General features: G+C 40.8%; 1 protein-coding gene across 2 annotated transcripts in view; it reads left to right on the top strand.

Moving 5' to 3' along the window:
- The window catches only part of GLI3 (GLI family zinc finger 3), a 215,689-nt gene that overhangs the window by 117,390 nt on the left and 77,842 nt on the right, over positions 1-20,457 (top strand). For both annotated transcript variants that reach the window (XM_040593148.1, XM_040593147.1), the window contains exon 4: positions 588-693. In XM_040593148.1, coding sequence (XP_040449082.1) covers positions 588-693 — 106 coding nt within the window. The remainder of the gene's footprint in view (positions 1-587; positions 694-20,457) is intronic.

Raw genomic sequence — 20,457 nt, 5'->3', positions numbered from 1 at the left:
ACCGTCAGCCATCGGTGTGATGCATTTAAGCATCTCCGGTATAGCCTTTCCCAACTGCATTTCCCTTTTAACTCCATTGTCTGATTTACTCCAGATAGTCATTTCTCAGCATATCACTTCAGTTCTGTTTTCTCTTGTAGGATTGTGTGTACGTCTCTGAGGGTATACTTTTTTTTTATTGTATTGTGTTCACTGCTTAGGCTTTTGGTCCTGGAATGATTATTTTTTTTCTTTTTAAAATAAAAAATAAATAAATCAGGAGTGCTTATGAAAGGCTTGATGGTCCTTTTGATCTGACGCTTCACATATGGGCACATAATTATTTATTAACAACTTCTTTACGTCCCTTTCCATTTAAGCTATAAAAAGAGAATATTAAAATTACTAAATACATATTCATGCAAACACTGTGGGCCAAAATCTCCTCTCGGACAGACCTGACTAAGCGCAGTGGGGAAGGAGAATGCGACCCGTAAGTCGTAGCACTGTTGACACAATGCTTTTCCATATCTGTTCCGTTTTTATGAATGTTGTTTTTAAAGAGTTGTTGGAGATACTCGATCTGGGAACCTCGTTTGTTTTTTCAGATCCGCCTCACCTCTTTCCAGCATTCCACCCTCCTGTACCAATTGATGCGAGACATCATGAGGGACGCTACCATTACGAACCATCTCCCATTCCTCCTCTGCATGTGTGAGTATTCAGTATTTCCCCTTGTTCCAGCTGCCTGGAAGATTGGGCAAGTATATGAACCTTTGCAGTGCTTAAAGCCATGCACCTGGCGCCCTTTGCCAGCCTTGTTGGAGAGCGAGATGTACCTTTAGAAAGTGTCAAGGTTATCTCTTAGTGAGGTAAAAGCCAGGCTGGTGCCTGAAAAATTCCTGTTACAATAGGTGGCTGGCAAATGTTACCTAAATGTTTTGCTGACATTTATTCTGTGTGCTGTCATTCTATAAATACAAAATTAAAAAGTGCTGAACGCTGTGAAATACAGACAGGCAAAGCATATATTTTGTCTATATTGAGCTTAGGATTCTTCATAGCTAAAATTTCCTCTCATGCCAAAAGTGTTTGTTTTCTTTTCTGGCGACTGCTATGAAGCATAATGAAATTTTTGGTAAATTTTCATAGTCCCTGTTGTGTGCATGCACAGGCAATTGGTTGATTGATGGGAATGTCACCCAAACAAAATGGCAAATGTGATAGAGCACATGGTTTACACAAAGATAAAAGAAATGAATACGAGTGATAACATGCATTAGAAAAGGGCACTAGTGGTGAAATCCTGTAGAAATAAATATTATCTTCTTCTGTATGGGGAGACAGATATCAGCATTGCAGAATAAAAGAGTTATGTTCAGAAAACTGCTATGTACCATTAAAAATGGAGGTGAAAAGCAGGGCTTAGTACTTCGCTAAAAGTCTTGATACATACGTTTAATCATACCTACTAATCACCTCTCGTACTGAGAAAATACAAGAAGAAAAGCACAAGTAATACTTAGAAGAATAATGCTAGTTGTTTAGATGGCAAATTGCTTTGCTATGGCTATTAGTTACAGCTGTGTAATTACATATATGCAGAAGAAAAATGAAGTTTTTTAAACAAGTCCTCCTCTGTGAGAGCAGAATTAATTGATATTAACAATCCTAACTACATGCCCAAGAACACACACAATATTTTACTAACAGTTTTTTTTGGGTCAGTCTTCTATAACTAAATTGTAATTTCAGAGAAAATTTGCCTGGAGGTAAGTAATAAATCTGTGATGCAGTCTTCTTGGGCATTAGAGGAAAAGTGGATATTTATAGAAAGAGAGAGTACAGAAACTTGTGATTTATTCCTCAGAGTTCCTCTTGGTGCATCACTGTTAACACCACAGTCAACCACGTCATAAAATGTACTCAAATATATGCTTATATTTTCTGGTAAAAAACATGTAAGCTGAAGGTGGCAGGCTCAGACAGAGTCATTACATGGTCATCCTAGATTTTGCAGTGCGGTGAATGTTCTGCTTGGATGTTTTTGGGAGCTGGGGGGATGATCCTACTCCTTCTGAAGCTAGTGGAGAATTTGTCGTTGTCTTCGGTGCGAGGCAGACAGAGTAGGGAGCCCCAGGAAGTGTTTTAAGCTGCATCAGCAGAAGACCATCATCCAAAACCTGGATGCTGCAAGGTTAGCCGTCGTGGAGGTTTCTGGATCGCATGCCATGTGAGACCCTGCCTGGCAGCGCTTGCTGTGCTGAGCCCTCTCCAAAGCCTCAGCCCCATGAACTCAGTCCATGCCATGACGCCAGTGCACCCACAGGCAGGGCTTTTGGGTGGGTAGACCACTGTTCCTGGCTTTGGGTGACAGTGGGAAATTGGGACTAGCAGCCTGCACTGCTAAAATTGCCACGATTTCTGTGAGAGCCCGAAAAGATCAACGTTGAAAAAGCCTGCTTTGTGCCTCATTTGGCCTTCAGTGGTCATCCCCTCTGACACCAAAGTCAATGACCCTTCTGCAGAAGGGTGCTGGTGCTGCATGGACCTGCTCCTTGCCACACTCCGTGGTGCGGCGGTGATTCAGCCGGGCCCTGCAGAGGCTTTTTAGAGAGGGGGAGATCTTCGTGTGATGCGATACAGCTTTAGAGGTGCATCCTGATGTCAACGCAAGCTTTACACTCAAAATTTCCTTGATACCGGCTGTTTATTTTTCCATTAACTTCTGTCAATCCTTCCACTCGTTTGGTTTTTGTCCTCATTGGAATGATGAGCTGTAGTGAACCCTTGGAGCCCTTGTAGTTAATATAATTAAATGTAAATACACAATCAAGTTAGAAAAATGAGTTGGACTCCAACAGTTTCCTTGTGGATGTTAAGGTTTGTCATGGTTTTGCAGCTTCAGGGAATACATTTTAGTGGATGTGTAAGGTAGACGCCCATCAGTTTTCTTGCAAGTTTTACAGAGCCTGGTGTGAGTATGACTTAGGAGTGTTAGATTTGGGATTATTTGGAGCCATCATTTGAACTTCTGTCCTAACACCCATTTTAAAAAAAGAAAAAAGAAGAACGAACTGGGTCTGAGAAGTTATTTCAGAATTCTGAGAAAATGGCAAGAACGTGAGTCAGGATACAAATGTTTACCTACAGCTTGATCAATGACTTCATTGTATGCGTGGTTTTCTCCTCAGCTTATAATACTCTCAAATGTGTGTGTGTAATATAAATATGGGCAAAAAATTGGCATCATTCCTGTTACCCATGCTCCCAGAAATGTGTTCCAGAACCTGTCAAGCCTTAGTGGAATTAGTTTAGGTTTAATACAAGTGCAGAAAAAATGTGGAGAGGGCCTTGTCCACATGATGCATATGTGTCCACATGATGCATATGTGTGCACATGATTTTGAACAATGGCCAAGTGAAAAAGAAAAAGGGAGGATCTTTTAAGGTGTTGCAGGGCCCTTACAGACTTGCAGCTCTAAGGAGGTATGTGTGTTTATATGTATAATTCTTACAGTTTAGTTGCTGATGGGCAGAACTGTGGTATCCCAAATTTCAGCCTGGAGCCAAATTTTACAATTTGAGTTATAAACCCCTAAAATAAGGGTTTATGTTTATGACGGAATTGCTGACAGATGCTTATGTATAGTAGGACTAGCAGGCATTGCTGTAATTATGCTATCGTATCCTATCATTAAAGATTTCAATTGAAAGAGGTTTATAAATTGCTCTTCCTCTAGATAAACCACCCTACATTAAGGCATCAACGATATGGTGCAGAATTAAATTAAAATCTCATAAAATGAAATATGTTCTGTATTAGCTGTTTGACACTTAATTTGCCTCTGAATGAGTAGAGGAAATCACAAATTAACCTGCCTTTGTTTTTCCAGCCATGGCTTATTAGGTGTTAGAACAACTGCAATTACAGCCCAATAATAACCCCCAACCCTTATGAATATGTACTGAAATGTGTCACTTTGTGTTACCAAAACCTGTTTGTTAGAACTATGTAGTTATCCTGGAATTTCTACAGTACATCTTTGCTTTATACTTCAGGGAAGGTGTATGAAACTGAAGTTGTTGTTCAGCAGCAATATATGAAAAGTGTAATTGGAGCTGGAGCTTGTGTTCCCCCCCGCCCCCCATCAAGGGATGAACCTTAACTAAAAAAAAATATTCCAGTAAACTGTAATTCAGTTTTTCTACTCTTCATTGAACTAGCAAGTTGAATTACTTGTTAAACATCCTATGATTAAAATGTACCAAAAGAAGCATGGCTTTAGTAATGCCACTTCTGCTTTCTGGGGTAGTGGTGGTGGTGGTTTTGTCTAGCTTTTTCTTAATTTTCAAAATTGATTTCTAAAGTAAAGTACTAAAGGAGAAACTGAAGCTAAACTATGTTTTGGTTCTTGATGTTTGCTACGCCATCCAGTAGAGTGTGATGCCTTCTCTGGTTGGTGTGCAGTGATTCAAAATCCTGCTGCTAATGAGGGTATTTATTTGAACATAAACTAATACTTTGAGCATGCTATTTTTTTTTACTCCTCAAGAACCAAATCATAAATTTACTGTTAGCTAACTCTTCAAGCTCCCTGATGTCTTTGTTGACGTTGGCTTTGTTGGAATGAGAGTTGTTAGCAGTGAGCAGAGGAATAATAATGTTGTCTTGACTATTTTTATGACAGTGCAAGTGTGAATAACTTTGTAGTCCCACAACTTTTAAAATCTGAGTTACCCAGGATGAGAGTTTTGATTTATTAATTAAAAACCCCCAAAGCTCCTAAGACAGAGGCAAACTGCTATTAATGGATTTAACGGCAGCGATTTAGGAAGCTACCATTCTTGGTCATTCATTCCCATACCTTTATTGAGTTGTTTTAGTAGGTTGCTCCTGATCTGCTTCCTTTCAAAGTTGGGTTGGACAGCCTTTGAAGATGACTTAACCTGGTATTTCCAGGTGCTGTTGAGGTGGCTGTGAAGGATGCACACTCCTGTGGAGGTGGGACAGGTGGCAGCATCAGGAACGGCTCCAGGGTGGTGGCCTGTGTGCATCTCAGAGCAGTTAATGCATGTGTTTTAGGAGGCTAGTAGAAAGTTAGTTTCAGGGCTGAATGTGCTGCAAGATACACCACGTATGTTCCAAAACATTAATCCATTTAGCCTCCGTCTCTCTTTCTGTTGCCACCCCTTTTTACATTAGCCCTGGGCTGTCAGTAAGGGAGCATGAGCAGGTAGATCTAAGGGAAAGTGCACTGATGTTTACCCATATGCTTATGGCCAGAGGAGGCTGCCCTTGGAAGAAGGAAGCTGCAAGGTAAAGCTGCTGTCTTGTAGCTTCCTAGGATCAATAATGCTCCAAGCTCCTTTTTTTCCTAACTGCTGATTGAGGCTTGCGGCGTCTGAGTTTGGCAGTCTTACGCCCTGAAACGATGGTGTGTTGACCGTTGTGCTTGTGCCTAACATGAATGCCTTGAACAGGTATTTTTAACTATGTGAATGCACCAGTACTAAAGCAAAGCATGTGTTTTGCTTGCAGTCAGCGTCAAGTTGATAAAAAAGAGAGTCTGATTCTTAGATATGTTATTTCATATCTAATTTATACAGACATCAGTTACACAAGGGTGAAAAGGAAAGGAAAGTCAGGCCCAGACATTCAGCTTTCATCAGCCTCTGATTCTGGACCATGCAGTACAATGGGGGATGTCCAAATGCGAGAAGATTAAAGCATTGGCTCAGCAAAATATCCTTGATTATAAGAGAAACTGCTTGCCATATGTTTGATAGGACTTTCCCAGCCTCATCACTGACATTTTGATTTTTTCCTTTGCGCTTTCATTCCTAAGCTCTCATTTCTTTTAAAAATCTTAGTGTTTAAACTTCTTAAATCTTTTACCTGCTGCTTTACCTCAGTGTACCTCCAAGCTGGAGACTTGGCAAGGAGTCATTCATTGATCCTTTCACAGTGGGAAGGACAGCCCCACCCAGTGTGAAAAACATCACTCCTTGAATTGGCTTTAATTACTTTACGACTTGAACCGGGAGCCAGGAGCCTTCAAAGAAGAAAGACTGGGAAGCTCTTGGGACATGAAAAGATGACTGTAGTTAGGGCTTTCCAAAATCAGCCATGAAAGTATTTTCTGTAAGCAGTGAGAAATCTTGTATTAAATGGGAAGCACCCCAAGAAACTTGTCCCTGGAAGTGAAGTGCAGCGTTGAGAACAGGCAGCTGCTAATAGTCTGGAGGATTTTTATAGAAGGTCTCTGAGAAGGAAGCAGCGTGGTCTGGTGACTTGTTAAGGTCATTCTGAGTTTGTTATATGCCATGTGTGTGTGTTATAGGCTCTGCGAGCAACGTGTATGCCTGTTAGTGACAGAGTAGTGTGGTGATGGTAATTCACAGAAGTAAAATAGCTGGGCCAGATGCCCACACATAAACTTCAGCAGATAATTTTCGTTCAGTGCCAGGCCTTTTGCAAAGCAGGTAAGAGGAAACCTGAGTCAGGACCAGGACTGCAATCTCTCAATCAGTATATGGTGTTGCATCATTTAAAACAGTGAATCAGTGTTTTGTTTAGCTGTTGGTACTTGTTTAGTAATATTTACCTTAAGACTGGCAGACCATAAATTCTCCTTTGCAAGCAGGCTTACAGAGTAGCTTCAGAAACAGACTTTTTAAGAACTTATCTGAAACTGGGAGAAGTTTGGAAAGCAAATTATTGGTGGCATATATTGAATTGCAGGGAAAAAAAAGGATATGTAATTCAAATTTTTGATTTTGAGACACTTCAAAAGGAAAAAAAGTAGGTAGAAATGTGGATAAAAATACATAAATATTTTTAAATGTAGCCATTTTACATAAATTCAGTTACATTGATTTGTTTAGGTAAGCTGTAGTCTGAAGTTTCTGTACACTCAATTCAACTCTTTGTTTCTCTGTTCCTACTAGGAAAAAGCAGTATTGAGAAAAGAATATCTGCTGGCAAATAAATTCTAGATCAAATAAGGATTCACTGCTAAAAATCATCCTCGTTTTTAGCAAGCACATTTACATGAAAGTCAACAGAATTGCCTCTAAGCACACCAGATTACATTTGGTTCACATCATTCATCTGTTTCTGTGGCGGATAATACTTTGTGACATAATCATTTTCTCTGGGGTAGCTAATTGTAATGCCAAGGAACTACGGATTTATAAAGGAGAAACAATAGCAGCAGATAAATATTGCGTTAACAGAGGCTCTTTGTTCTTTTCTACAGCCAGCTTGATTTTGGGATGGCTGGGGAAGTTACAGCAATTGAAATAAGAGGAAAATTTTGTTGAGATTTTTAATGTAGAAGGGAAAACTTGTAAAATGCAATGGTTTGTTTTGTTAAAAATCCTTTGGTAGAAACTTCCCCCAAATCTTCCATCCTTTCCGCCCCCCCCGTCAAGAAAAGCCCTTGCGAGGCAGCAGCCCCCAGCCTTAATGAGAAAGGCGTGCTTCTACCATCCCTTTGGCTGCTGGCTGGCCACCTCTCATGATACGGGCACTCAGTAGTAGCAAGAACTCACAGGGCAACTTCCCGGGGTGATACAGAGGGAAGAAAAAGAGGAGAAAGCCCTTGGTGGTCCTTGGGAACACTCCTCTGCTGGTCTAAAGGGAATCAGTTGCCTGAGCCCCACCTGAGAGGCAGTGGCACAGATTCGTCTGGTGGGGCCCAATCCAGTGAAAGGGGTTCTTGGAAGAGATTTTTGTGAATTATGTTGTTGCAGAGAAACAGTTCCTAGGTTTATCAGTGGTAAGGTATCTGTTGGCACTCAACACCGCTGCCACTTAGCTGATTTACCCTGTCTGGGCAGTTAACAGCACTTAGATGAATTCTTGGCTGCCAGTGAGAAGTGATTCCCTAAGGCAGGTGTTCAAACCAGCATGAATTAAGAGGTGATGGAAGCAAAATGAATGGCCAGCAAAGTCGTGCCTCGAGACACCTTGTTGTATGTAACGTTTTTCTGTAGACCAAGGAATAACTAGACATGATTTCAAGCTTTTGGGGCACTCCCTGTGCATGGATGTGTCTATGAGTGTGCATGTTTGTGTGCGTGTGTGCATGCATCCTCTTTAGATAACAGGGTGAATATCTTTGTATGCATTTATCGTGCACTGAGTAATTGTAGATCTTTACAGTTACAACTAATGTAAGGAGCTACAGAGACTCTGAGAAAGATGGAAAATGAGGGGGAAAACGTGAACAAAACAAGTAGGAAAAATATTCATGGGCAAAATCATTGCAAATGTGGATCATTACCTTAATTTTTAACCAAAAATACATAGAACAATTGCAATGCTAGAGTTTTGCTGCTTGAAATTTCTAATATCTCATTCTGTTATCAGCTGCAAAGAATGCAAGCTCTAAATATAGTGCACATTCAGAGGCTCTGAGCCTGTGGTTTCTTGGACAAAATTCCTGTGTTCTTTGTGCTGTAGTCAGCAGTATTAGTCGAGTGAGCAGATATTGACTGTGGTATTCACGTGCAGTGAACCAGAAGCAAGCCAACTCTATAGAGGCTGCTGTCAAACTTGTTGCAGTGGCCTGTGAGGTACTGGACTGTGACAGACTCCTTTTTTTTTCAGTACAATTCTTCCACTCATGTTAAATCTTGCTTCAAAGACAACTGAAATGTTACAGGCTTAGCGTTCTTTCTTTTCTTTTTCTCTCTTTCTCTCTTTCTCTCTTTCTTTCTCTCTTTCTCTCTCTTTCTCTCTTTCTTTCTTTCTCTCTCTTTCTTTCTTTCTCTCTCTCTTTCTCTCTCTTTCCTTCTCTCTTTCTCTCTCTTTCTTTCTTTCTCTCTCTTTCTTTCTCTTTTTCTCTCTCTTTTTCTCTTTTTTTCTTTCTCTCTTTATTTCTCTTTCTCTCTTTCTCTCTTTCTCTCTTTCTCTCTTTCTCTCTTTCTCTCTTTCTCTCTTTCTCTCTTTCTTTCTCTCTTTCTCTCTTTCTCTCTTTCTCTCTTTCTCTCTTTCTCTTTCTCTCTTTCTCTTTCTTTCTCTCTTTCTTTCTCACTTTCTTTTTCTTTCTCTTTCTCTTTTTCTCTCTTTCTCACTTTCTTTTTCTTTATTTCTCTTTCTCTTTTTCTCTCTTTCTTTCTTTCTTTCTCTCTTTTTCTTTCTTTCTCCTTCTTTCTCTTTCTCTCTTTCTCTCTTTTTCTCTTTCTCTCTCTCTTTCTCTCTCTTTCTTTCTTTCTCTCTTGCTCTCTTTCTTTCTCTCTTTCTCACTTTCTCTTTTTCTTTCTTTCTCTTTCTCTCTTTTTCTTTCTTTCTCTCTTTTTCTTTCTTTTTCTTTCTCTTTCTCTCTCTTTTTCTCTTTCTTTTTCTCTCTTTCTCTTTCTTTCTCTCTTCCTTTCTCTCTCTCTTTCTTTCTCTCTTTCTCACTTTCTCTTTTTCTTTCTTTCTCTTTCTCTCTTTTTCTTTCTTTCTTGCTCTCTTTCTTTCTCTCTTTCTTTCTCTCTCTCTTTTTTCTCTCTCTTTTTAAAGAGTACTGGTGAGATCTCTGTGTTGTGAATTGGAAGTTCCTAAAGTGAGAGTAAGTATAAACTAGAAAAAATATGAGCAATGAGTACAGCTGCAGTGTAGGTGCACAGAGCACCTTCGTCATACTCTGCTTAGTCTTTCCCTCACTTAGACTCTTTCCTCCGCCAACAAAGACATCATGTCTTATGGTCTTGGAGTGTGGATTGAATTTGGTTCAGACTTTTTTCCCCTGAGGAGGATGAAACAGAAGTTAAATAATACCTTGTTTCCTTTTTTGTCACCCCTCCCTCAACACACTGTATTTTATATGCATACATTGATATTTGTTTGCATATTTGTAAGAAAAAGCAGGCTTTTGAGCTGGCGTCAGCTGTGCTTCTGAGATGTAGGAGGCTAACTAGCTGTCCCTTGCATATTCTCTATTATATGAGGCTAGAAAAAAAAAGACCCTAATTCCACCTAAAGGAATGTGCTCAATGGGTGTTTTATCTGTGTGCCTTGGGGTAGCCTGGGCCAACGGTTGTGACTGATGTTATCAATTAATAGAGGAAACAATTTAAAGAAAAATGTTACAGTTTGATTTTTGCTCTCAGGATGCTTTACATGACCAAGGAACAACTTGGGGCCTTATTTCAGAAGAAGCTTTTCATTGAAGCGGCGCCCTATGAAGTTGTCATTAAAGACCAGGCAAGAATATATTGCTTAGTACCTTCCGGCACAGAATGTGTACGTCTGATCCTACAACAGATTATGACTGCATTTACAGTCAACTTTATAGGGGTGTTGGTAATTTTCTGGAGACCCCCACAGAGGTTAGACACAGAGGCAAAACATCCTGAAGCCCATGAGCCAGGAATACAAAGCTTCTGAAAGCATGAACTGACCTGTCATCTTCTTAAAAGCATTATTTACGAGGCGCTGTGACCATTGGTGTTAAGGATCAACAGAAAATTAGGGAGTATTTCGCATGAGGAAGAATTTCTAAACATATCAGATTTAAGCGGCTATCTCTTTAACGATACACATCTTTCAGTCCTGTATCTCCAGCTGAAATTCAGCCTAGATTTATCGTGCCTTTTCCACTGGCCTGTGGAAGAAAAGATTGATAGTCTAGTCCAGTTTATAGAGGCCACCAACGCAAATAGCCCCATTTAACAACATTGTAGACAGATTTGGCAGGGAGAGCAGGGGTTGAATGACCAGGGGCAATCAAGTGTTCTTTGCTTCACCCTGGAAGATCACTATCAGCGTACATCATCAAGACAGTACCAAGAAAGCTTGCGTAGCTGCCTCTGTCTTGGTTTGCCATACTTGTTCCTTGGACATCAGGCTTCCATCCTGACACTTTTTCTAGGAACTGTGTTTCTATTCCTGTGATTAAATTGAATTGCAGAGGTGCTTAGAGAGCAAATGCGTAGGTCGTCCTGCTGGTGCAGGTGTGAACCAGGTTTGTTCCCCTTGGGGTTTTCATCTTTATGCTTAGCTACTTACTCTGTTTAGAGCTAATAATGCTTCCAGCATATAGATAGTCCATTTACCTCAAATACTTCAAAACTGAATTTACTGCTTTACTAAAAAATGTGCAGCCAGAACATGCATTTGCTTTACACTTAGTGCTTGTGTTTTTCACATATTTCCCCCCACTACAGTCACATTAGAAGTGGTGTCCCCACCCATTTCAAGTTCTTGAAGTTGTGCGAAGTTACAGCTTTGCCCAAGAACTGCTTTTTTATCTCCAGTTTTGCACACAACTAGAGCAAGAACAGCAAAGTCAATCCTTTATCTCGTTTCTTCTGATGGCTTTGGTGTTCCAGCCACTCACCATTTGTGAGAACCAACTGGTTGTGTGGGTTGCGTAGCACCAAAATGGCCTTCAGTGCCTGCAGGATCAAGTAAAGACACTGGCCTGGCTGAGATAAAACTTCTTAGCGCTCTGCATGAGAACTGAGTGTTTTCCCACTCTGATTTGGTTGCACTCCAGCCAGTTCCCACACTTGGACTTTTGATATTGGCAGAGAAAACACAAGTGACCATTAGCAGAATACTTTCTTGCCCCCTCTTAGCGGCATTCACCTTTGGTAGAAGTTGTGCTTCATATACCTGTGAATCTTACTGCCCTCATGGATGTTGGTGCTGATCCGTGGCTCGCCTGCTATTAGTGGTGGTGCTTGGAGGATGGGAGAAGCTTGGAAGCCATTGTTTTCATAAGTTCACTCCTGGACTCGCAGTCCTGGTTATAGCATAGATGTGTAGCATATGCCTGCTACTGTCACCGAGGTGCACTCTCAAAATGGCTTTTCTTCCCCGAATCATGGGTTTGTCTTGGGTAGGGGGGAGGCATTTCAGAAAATAATCTGTGTATTTTATATAGAAATGCATATATACATTTATATATATGTATATACATATATATGTGTGTATATATATGTGTATACACATACGCAGACATTTCTGTACACCTTCTGTACACCTGTATGATTTCTTTTTTTTTTTTTTCCTGCTGCTAGTAGTAGTATTAGGGGAGAAATTTTAGCTGGTACTCTCTCTGTTCAGTAGTAGTTGACAATCTTTGTGAATACAATTTTGGACTGTCTGTTAATGTTTGAACAGAGATGTGAAGCAAATCCACCATACCTCAACAGAAATGATTAATGCTGAAACTTCACATCACTGTTTGTGTCAGGATTGTAGTCCTTTAAAGTTAGAGTTTTATCAAATGTTCCCTTCACAACCAAATTTAGGTAGCAAGCACAACAGAAAAGACATTCAGTCACTGAATTTGTCTTTGTTATTGACAGCTTGGTTTTGTTTTAAACAGTTAAGATCTTAATTTAGCATATAAATTCAGAATTGAAGAAAAGCTTTATCTCTTCCCCAAAATGTCAGGTTTTGTAATATTGTGGATGTAACTTGCAGTAGGCACTGGAAATGAAAACTGAGGGGTTTGCTTTGCTTTGGTTTTGAATTTGAGAAAGAGTGTTTCTGGCATTACAGAATGCTGAGGAGTGTTCATTTGAGGTGATGTGAGAGGGTTTTGGGGTGCTTTACCAGGAGAAGGAATGCCTGGCTTAGCGGGAGGAAGACATTAAGGGAAGAAGAGAATCTGAAATTTGCTGAAATAATAGTGAGGATGATATTCTTGAGTGTGAGGTAGGGAGGGCTTAGAAAAATCGTCAATGAATGAATGAAATGAGGAGAAAGGTATTTAAGTACTGAAAGTACTAAAAGCTTAATTCTCTGAGAATTTAAAACCATTAAATTATGGAAGTAAACCCCCATTAATTGAAAATACTGGGTTTTGAAATAACAGAGTATTTATGAAATTCATGTATCAGTTGATGTCAAAGTTTGATTTTACTGTCACAGGTCATACCCATCACAAGAAAAACTTCCTGTGAATACCTCAGGAGTTCTGTCGAGATTTAGGACAGCAAAGCTCTTCTTTCTGGTCAGGTAATCTCCCTGGTGGATGCAGGAATCTGGTCCTCACTCTGGGGGAGTGGATCCCAATTAGCAATGCTATTTTTCCACAGAGAATATTGTTGCACATAGCCAGGAGCACTCTTTGCATGCAGGCTGCATCCTCTTCTGATCTGTAAATGGTAGAGAAATTGGGAGTAATTGTAGAAACCATTGCAACTCTCTTAGTTTTTTGCCATTTGGATGTTTTTCTTCTTCTCCCAGTCATGCCTACATGTATGTATGCACACTTTCTCTGTTGTGCATAATGACTTCAAGGTTATTTTTTAAAGGCCTTCAGGCTTTTCTGAGTGTTTTGGAACAGTGCACCATTCACCGGTGTATTGCCTGTATAGAGGTAGTCTTTGATGAGGTTTTTGTCATATGCACCCACTGAAGTTACAGTGTACTCAAGCATTAGAAAAGCCACTATTTGAGCGTCTTTGTTTTCTTTGTTGAGCTGTTTATTTTGCTTTCTTCCCACACAGTTCCCCGGCCTCGCTCTGACAACTGCTTTTCTGCATGAATTACATTCCTCGGGGCCGCAAGTCTCCTAATTCTTCCAGTCGATTTGATTCCTGCCTGTGTGATTAGTCCTCCGCTCCAACACACAGTTGGTCTTTGCCAAGCAAACTGCTTGCTAAGTGCCTTTAACATGAAGACCTAACTACATTTTTTAACCTCATTAGTCTGTAGGGCACTGCTTCATTCCGGCTTAATAACACGGCCACTAGTGAATCATCACTTGCTCTAAAACAGGTTACAAAAAGGTTACCTAAATTGTCTGGTTTTCTTTTTGTGTGACTGTGCTTTTGCTGGGTATTAACAGTTTCTTTCAGCCCACGTCCGGTTTTAGCATGTAAGTTGCTTTTTGAAAGGAGACCCATTGATTCTGCTCAGGTAGATTTGTGATGCTGAGAAATTTCATATTTGTATGTGCAAAAACCCCAGCTCACCTCGGCACCTATTTGGAAGTAGCAAATCTAAGTAAATAAAACTGGTAAGAAAATGTGTTGGGAGAAAAGGGGAAGAGGGCTTGGGGGAGCTGATAAAATTTTCCTACTTGTTTCAGCTTTAGAATTACAAAACCCTCATCTTCACCAGTTGGAATACAGACTTCTCACTGTAACACCGGCTTTACCGCAATGTGGCCACACTCTGCACTGGTTCACTTTGTCTCATGGGATCAATTTTAAACTGAATGTATCGTCACTGAAATTTAGATTTCAGTTGCAATCGCACATAAACTCGAATGGAAAAGATATTAAAGGACTTCCAAATGTTGTAAAGGCAGTAAAAAAAAAAAAAAAAAAAAAAAGTTTCCTAAGAATACAGCGTCACCAGGGAGCTGGGGGAAGAAAGGAGGCACTGGGTCACATGCCACTTGTGATGGTGCATTTGTGCAGTTGCATAGCACAGCCACTCAGAGGGTGAGACTTCATGATTAATGGTGTTTATTCTTGACAGAAGCCTCCTTTATTTATCTGCAATACAGTTTAGTGATTTTATCAGTCACCTGAATGAAAAATATTCAGTCATACCAATATTGCGGTGTAAATTGAGTAGAGTCACTTTTTATTATATCTTTCAGCCTTATCATCTGCACAGTAATTTTCTAGCAGGGGTTTGATATAGAAAGGCTGGATTTAGCTGTACTTGACACAAAGCCTCTTCAATTTCCCCTAAAAAGTTCAGGCTACTCTTAGAAATGTATATAAATATATATATAAAAAACCCTCTTATCCAAGCAATTTCAGGATTTGAAAGAATAAAGATAAAATGTGCAAACCTGGATGTGAGAAATGTTGTTCGAATGAAAACATCTAATAGCTCTGAAGCCACTGGTGAAATGCTCTTTAGTGTTTAAGCTTGTGGCTTAGTGCAGTTCTTTTTGCATGGCTACATAGTCTGACTTTCTTCTAATCAATCATCATCCAACCCCAATCAGCATACAGGCAGAGCCTATCGTTCATCCTAGGTGTAATTTCAGAGTTGAAGACTATAATGGCCACATACAGCACATTAGTCACTGCGATAACAGCTAGTGGCACTCCTGAGGAAGGGGGAGGACAGGGGAGAAGGGGAATAAAATTCTTCTCATTCTCACAGTGCATTAGTGAAATAGGAGCAAATGTTAAACAAATGTTTATTCAATTAGCTGACTTAACAGCATTAAGTGTGAGAAAGCTTCTGACACTCCTTTGACCCACTCTTTTGCAGGAGGAGAGGAAGGGAAAAGGGAAGGAAGTAAAGGGGTGCATGAATGCTATCAGGATTTATATATGCCCACATATTCATATGATGATGCCGCTGTGGTTAAACACTTCAAGAGATGGCAGGCCCTGCCTGTAACTGAGAGGAGGCTAAAATTTGAATAGCAAATGAGACCACCTCTAGAGCATCAAAAGAAATTGCAGAGCAGGGAAGTTTGCTGTAGGAACGCAGCTGGTAATTTCACTGTCCAGTCTGTTATTAATAACAGATAATGAGTATGCTGTAGACCTTTCAGATTTTCCTGCTGCACTTTGTGCTACAGTGTAGTTTGAAGAGGGAATGGTATGTGGCTCGCCACGGCAGTCTCTCCTCTAACGTGTAGTGACACTTTTCCAAGGCTTATTCAAATAACATTTGATTGTCCCATGCCTCTGTTTTATATTTCTGATGATGAGTTCTACATCAAATGCAGCATGGATACATTATCATCAATATATTAATGACGACAAGCCAATAGACTTGCAACTGGCTGAAGACAGGGGAGGAAGACTTTACCAGCACTGAGATAAGCTGTGCTATGCAGGTATAGGGTCTTAACCCGCTTACAGTTCATAGAAGTCAGTGTGAACTGCGTAAAATAAGGCAATACCTTGGTAAGGCTCTAGCAGAATCAAGTGATGGAATCACAGCATAGCTTGCTAGCATTACTGTTATTTACTGTTTACGTTGCTGCAATGTCCAACGGCTCTGTGCGGAACTGGAACTCTGCTGAGTGTTGTGCAAATACAAGGATCTCTGCCAGGAACAGCTCAAGGTCCAACTGCTTTGGCAAATGAACTCTGGTGAGTCAGTTCTGATGGCCTCGGGGGTTACCAGCCCCAGCTGTTTTTCTCGCCCTGTGGATTATCCCTTGTCCCTCAGCAGGGTCGACCAGTGTCCCTTTGCCCCATTTACAGTCCAGCCGCTTTGCTCTGGCTCACTGAAGTTGGGCACTGGTGTGTTCAGAGGCAGAGATGTGCTGCCTGTGCTGGGAGGGGCACCAGCTGGGTGGTGTGGGGCAGGAAAAGCTTACACAGCTGCTGCAAAATTTGCAAAAGGGTGTCCTCTAGCAGCCTAAAAGGCAAGTGGCATTTGGAGGGAGTAATTCTACTCAGTCACTTTTCTGTATGTTTGCACCCTTTGTTTGTACAAGCAAAGAAATTGCCAAGTAAATCATGTAATCCTCCCCTAGTCACTGATTTCTTTGCAGCAGTCCTGGGAAGGATTCAGAGGAAGGAGAGGCAAGCTGTATGCAAAGGGCAAGTGGAGAGTGTTTCAGAGGAGGGTCAGGAGGCAGTGACAGCGGTTGGTGGCAGGATGGAAGGAAAAGGGGGAGGCAGGTTGTGGGGAGATCGCCATTGTGTGAGGAGGAGAACGAGAAGTCTGGGCTTGACTTGGAGAACTACTGGGAGGCCGTACATGGGTTTAGTTGCATTTTGTGTAAAGAAGAAAAAAAATAAATCGGTCAAAACTGTATCTGCATACATATTTAAGGAATGCATGTCAGGGCTCCAAGTCAAGACTCATGTAATGAAATGAATATACCTCGGACTTGGTGGCATCTAAAGTAGCACTTGCTGACTGCAGTCAGTACAGGTGTTACTGTGAGCTGAAGGTCACCAGTGTTACAGCTGACCTTATGTAAATGAAATGGTAAATAATGGAATGAAAATTCATTGCTTTTTACAGCGTAAACTCTTCTTGAGGGAATCCACAAGCTGATGGTTGGGTTATTTATGCAGTATTACAGGTAGTAGAGGGTGTATGTACAAAAGCTGTGTCTGCGTTCAGGCAGTCCATCAGTTGAAAAATAGGAATACAGTCACTAAGGATTTAGTGCCTTGATTGATGTAGCCAATTTTTAACTGTAACTACCTAATGTTAACACTTCCCAAAGAAGTAAAGGGGAACCAGAGTAATATTCTTTTGCTGTGGGTCATCAGCTAATTGTCGTGCATGATTTCCAGCACCATGAACATCTCTTGTGCAGTCATTTGTATCCTTTTTTTTTTTCCCTGCAGTGATACCTTTTAACTTTATGAGGGTGAAATATTTTATTCTAATCCAAGGTGAGGTTATTTGTGTATTTTAGGAATTTACATTCCAGAACTGCACACATTGTGTAAGGCATTGTCCTTGCCTGGGTGAGAAGATACTAGTAGCATATTATCTCTTGGTCTGACCTTTTCACTGTAGACACCAAACACATTCTGAGTGCTTTACTGCAGTTTTGCAGACTGGGAAACAGCAAATGAGGAAGTCAACAAACTTGTCCGAGGTGGCACAGCAGATGAGTGATAGGAGCCAAACCATAGCCTGTATATCTTAAACCCTGAAATCCCTGATGGCTGTCCCCGAAACATTAACACTTTTATTTCTATTAGATGCTGGAAGATGAATAAACAGTGAGGACTGTCTTGTTAGGTAGTGACTCCTGTTTTAAAGCGCACTGCTCAATTCCTTTGGTAGTATCTCCCATGTTAAATGAGTATTGTTTGTGTAATGCCATAGTTGATTGTGCAGACCAGCCCTTCAGCATCAGCAGTCAACAACTGGCTATAAAAAGGTTTTTATATTAAGAAAGTTGAGCTCTAAAAAAGTAAGGCTTGTCCCTGAAAATACAAGTGAGAACAATTCTAATAGTTGTGATTAGCCCAAATGATCAAGTTACTCCTCACTGTTACGAGCACGTATGTGGTTGTAGGTGCTCGACAAATCAGGCTCAGGCAACTAACTATATGCCTAAGTGATATGGAAAAACTAAGCATCAAATAGTCATCCTGCTTCTCAGAATCTTTAGTTGCTATTGTAGGGTTCAAATCTCTATAAACTGCAATAAATGGGAAACTGTCTGCTGATTTAATTGATGAAACTTTTAAGTGATCATAGACGTGATCTTCATAAGCACAAAGTGCTGACCTAGTTCTGCTCTCCCAGACACCCACCAGTAAAGCTTCCGCTGACTTCAACGCAAGGAGAGTGAGGCTAGCACCGAGTATTTTTAAAATGCAATTCCATGGCTGCTTTTTTCTTTACGCTTCTAATTGAATTTGTAAACAATCAAACCCATAAATATGTAGTACAGAAAATCAATAATACCATCTTTTAATACTTCAGAAGATTATTGCGGGGGGGGGGGGGGAAGAAAAAGAAAAAAAGAAAAGGATCATATGCAGTTTAATGAGTTTAACATTTTTCAATTCTCCAGGCAGGGCTGAATTGAACAGGTATCAGAGAAACAGCGTGGATATCACTGGTATGAGATTTATGCCATCAATGCTTGCTCCAGCATTGAATAACGTACTGTTAAATGATTAAATATCGAGGTTTGAACTTTGACACTTTCATAATATAACAAGATGGATGAAAAGGCAATAATAAATTAGGTTATGTTACAATATTTCATCCCACTTCGTTGACAAGCTTTGTTCTGTGAGATAGATTATTGTTCCATCTGTAACCTCAGCTCAGTGTCATATTTACAATGTTATAGTTAAGGATCACTTGCTGTTTTCAATATAAATGTATTTTTCAACAGATTCATAAAAGAGCCATTTAAAAATTTATCAGGACAGAACTTGGCATTAAAATTTCCAGTCCTAGAGTTACAGTTTCCTTTAAAATCAGGAAATGCTTAAATCACCATGGTATTGCGGGTTTTGTTGTTTTGGTTTAGGTTTTTGTTGGTTGGGTTTTTTTAAGATAGGTTGTGCTTAGAAGAGGTTTTTGCCAAAGCACAGCTTAAAGCTATTTGGAGACTATTTGTGACAGATCGCTTCTCTAGCACCAAACCAACCTCAAAATTTTCATCCAGCTTTTCTAGTTACACAGACCTTTGTGGCTGTCCTGAGTGGCTTTACATCTGCTTCCAGAAGACACTGCTGTTGCAGAGTGCTCTGTGACAAGCATGGGAGGTTGCAGTACATCCCAAGGCCTGCTGTACCTTTCATAGTCCCGAGAGATGCAAGAACAGAGACAACAAGCACTATATTGATAGCCTAGGATGTCTCAAAGCAGTGTGAGCACCCTGAGGCCACTAATAAGCCATAATTGCCTTGAATAGCCTCACCTGGGACCTTCACCCACACCCCAGGCACTCGGGAGCCCCTTTTAAACTCAGCCTGGAGCCTTTAGTTCCTGCCTGAGCTATGTTGTAGGTAGTGCCTGTTTCTGCTCCTGCCTGAGCTTGGGACCTGGACTGTAAGTAGCTATTTTCTTGGATGGACCCCTCAGAGCCGTGGTGTAACTTATCTCCTGTCCTGTCTTTGGCCCCATCTCCTTCTGCACTTGACTGGCCTCCCCCAGACCTGGTTTGTCACTTTGCCTTGTCTCAGACTGCTGATGGCCCTGTTATCAGCGCCTGGCTCTGCTCCTTCAGCTCAGATCTGATGGTGTGGAGTGCATTGCCTGTGCTGGGGTTAACCTTGGCTCTTGGCTTGCCTTCTCATAGAGAGCAGCTGGCTCTTGCTTCTCCCCAGCACCCTGAAATTGGTCTCTTTCCTTCACTTCCCCATCCCCCTTCACTTCCTGGACTAGCCACCCTTATTCAGTTATAAGCGTAAATCCACATAAGATGGTTTCATGGTACTTTGGGCTTGTCTTCTGCCTGGCCATTCACTAGATCTACAGGAATGATGAAGAGAGGGTGGCTGAAGAGCCATGTAGTCAACAAACTCTGTGCTTGCTTACCTGCCAGGGGATTTTTATCTCTCATCATAGCCAGACAGCAGTATTTCACCTGCGTGAGTTAGCCACTCCGTTAGTACCAAAGAAAGGGACAGGATTTCCACTTGAATTTGGAGCATCTGATCTTCTCCATCATAAAAGAGGCTAATGCTTAGGTACAAAAACCCAACCTAAAGGATGTGGTATGAGACCCCGCTACCTCCATACTTTCTGCTGATGGAAAAAATTTGTGTCCTTTCAGGATAATACTAGGTAATGATCTGTGTATGAAGATAATTTTGAAATACATGTAACTTGCTCGTGCTTGCCCCATCAGCTCTCAGTATCCCATGATCTTCATTCCCCTGTTAAAGAAAGGGCTGTATGGGCTTTGTTCAGATTTTGTGGCGGCTAAAAGCCACGAAGGAGTGTAGAGTTTGTCTGTTACAGCTGTAAACAACAAAACAAAATGACACACCACTTTCATGAGTAATAACTGAAGTCTTAGATACAGCTCATCTGTGGTTCAGCTCAGAGAAAGCATTAGGGGAAAAAAAACCCACAGCTTCGTGTGTTTTGTGATTTGCCAT

Source organism: Falco naumanni, chromosome 4, assembly GCF_017639655.2.
Source record: "Falco naumanni isolate bFalNau1 chromosome 4, bFalNau1.pat, whole genome shotgun sequence".
NCBI lineage: Eukaryota > Metazoa > Chordata > Aves > Falconiformes > Falconidae > Falco > Falco naumanni.
This window is presented reverse-complemented; position numbering and strand designations above follow the sequence as displayed.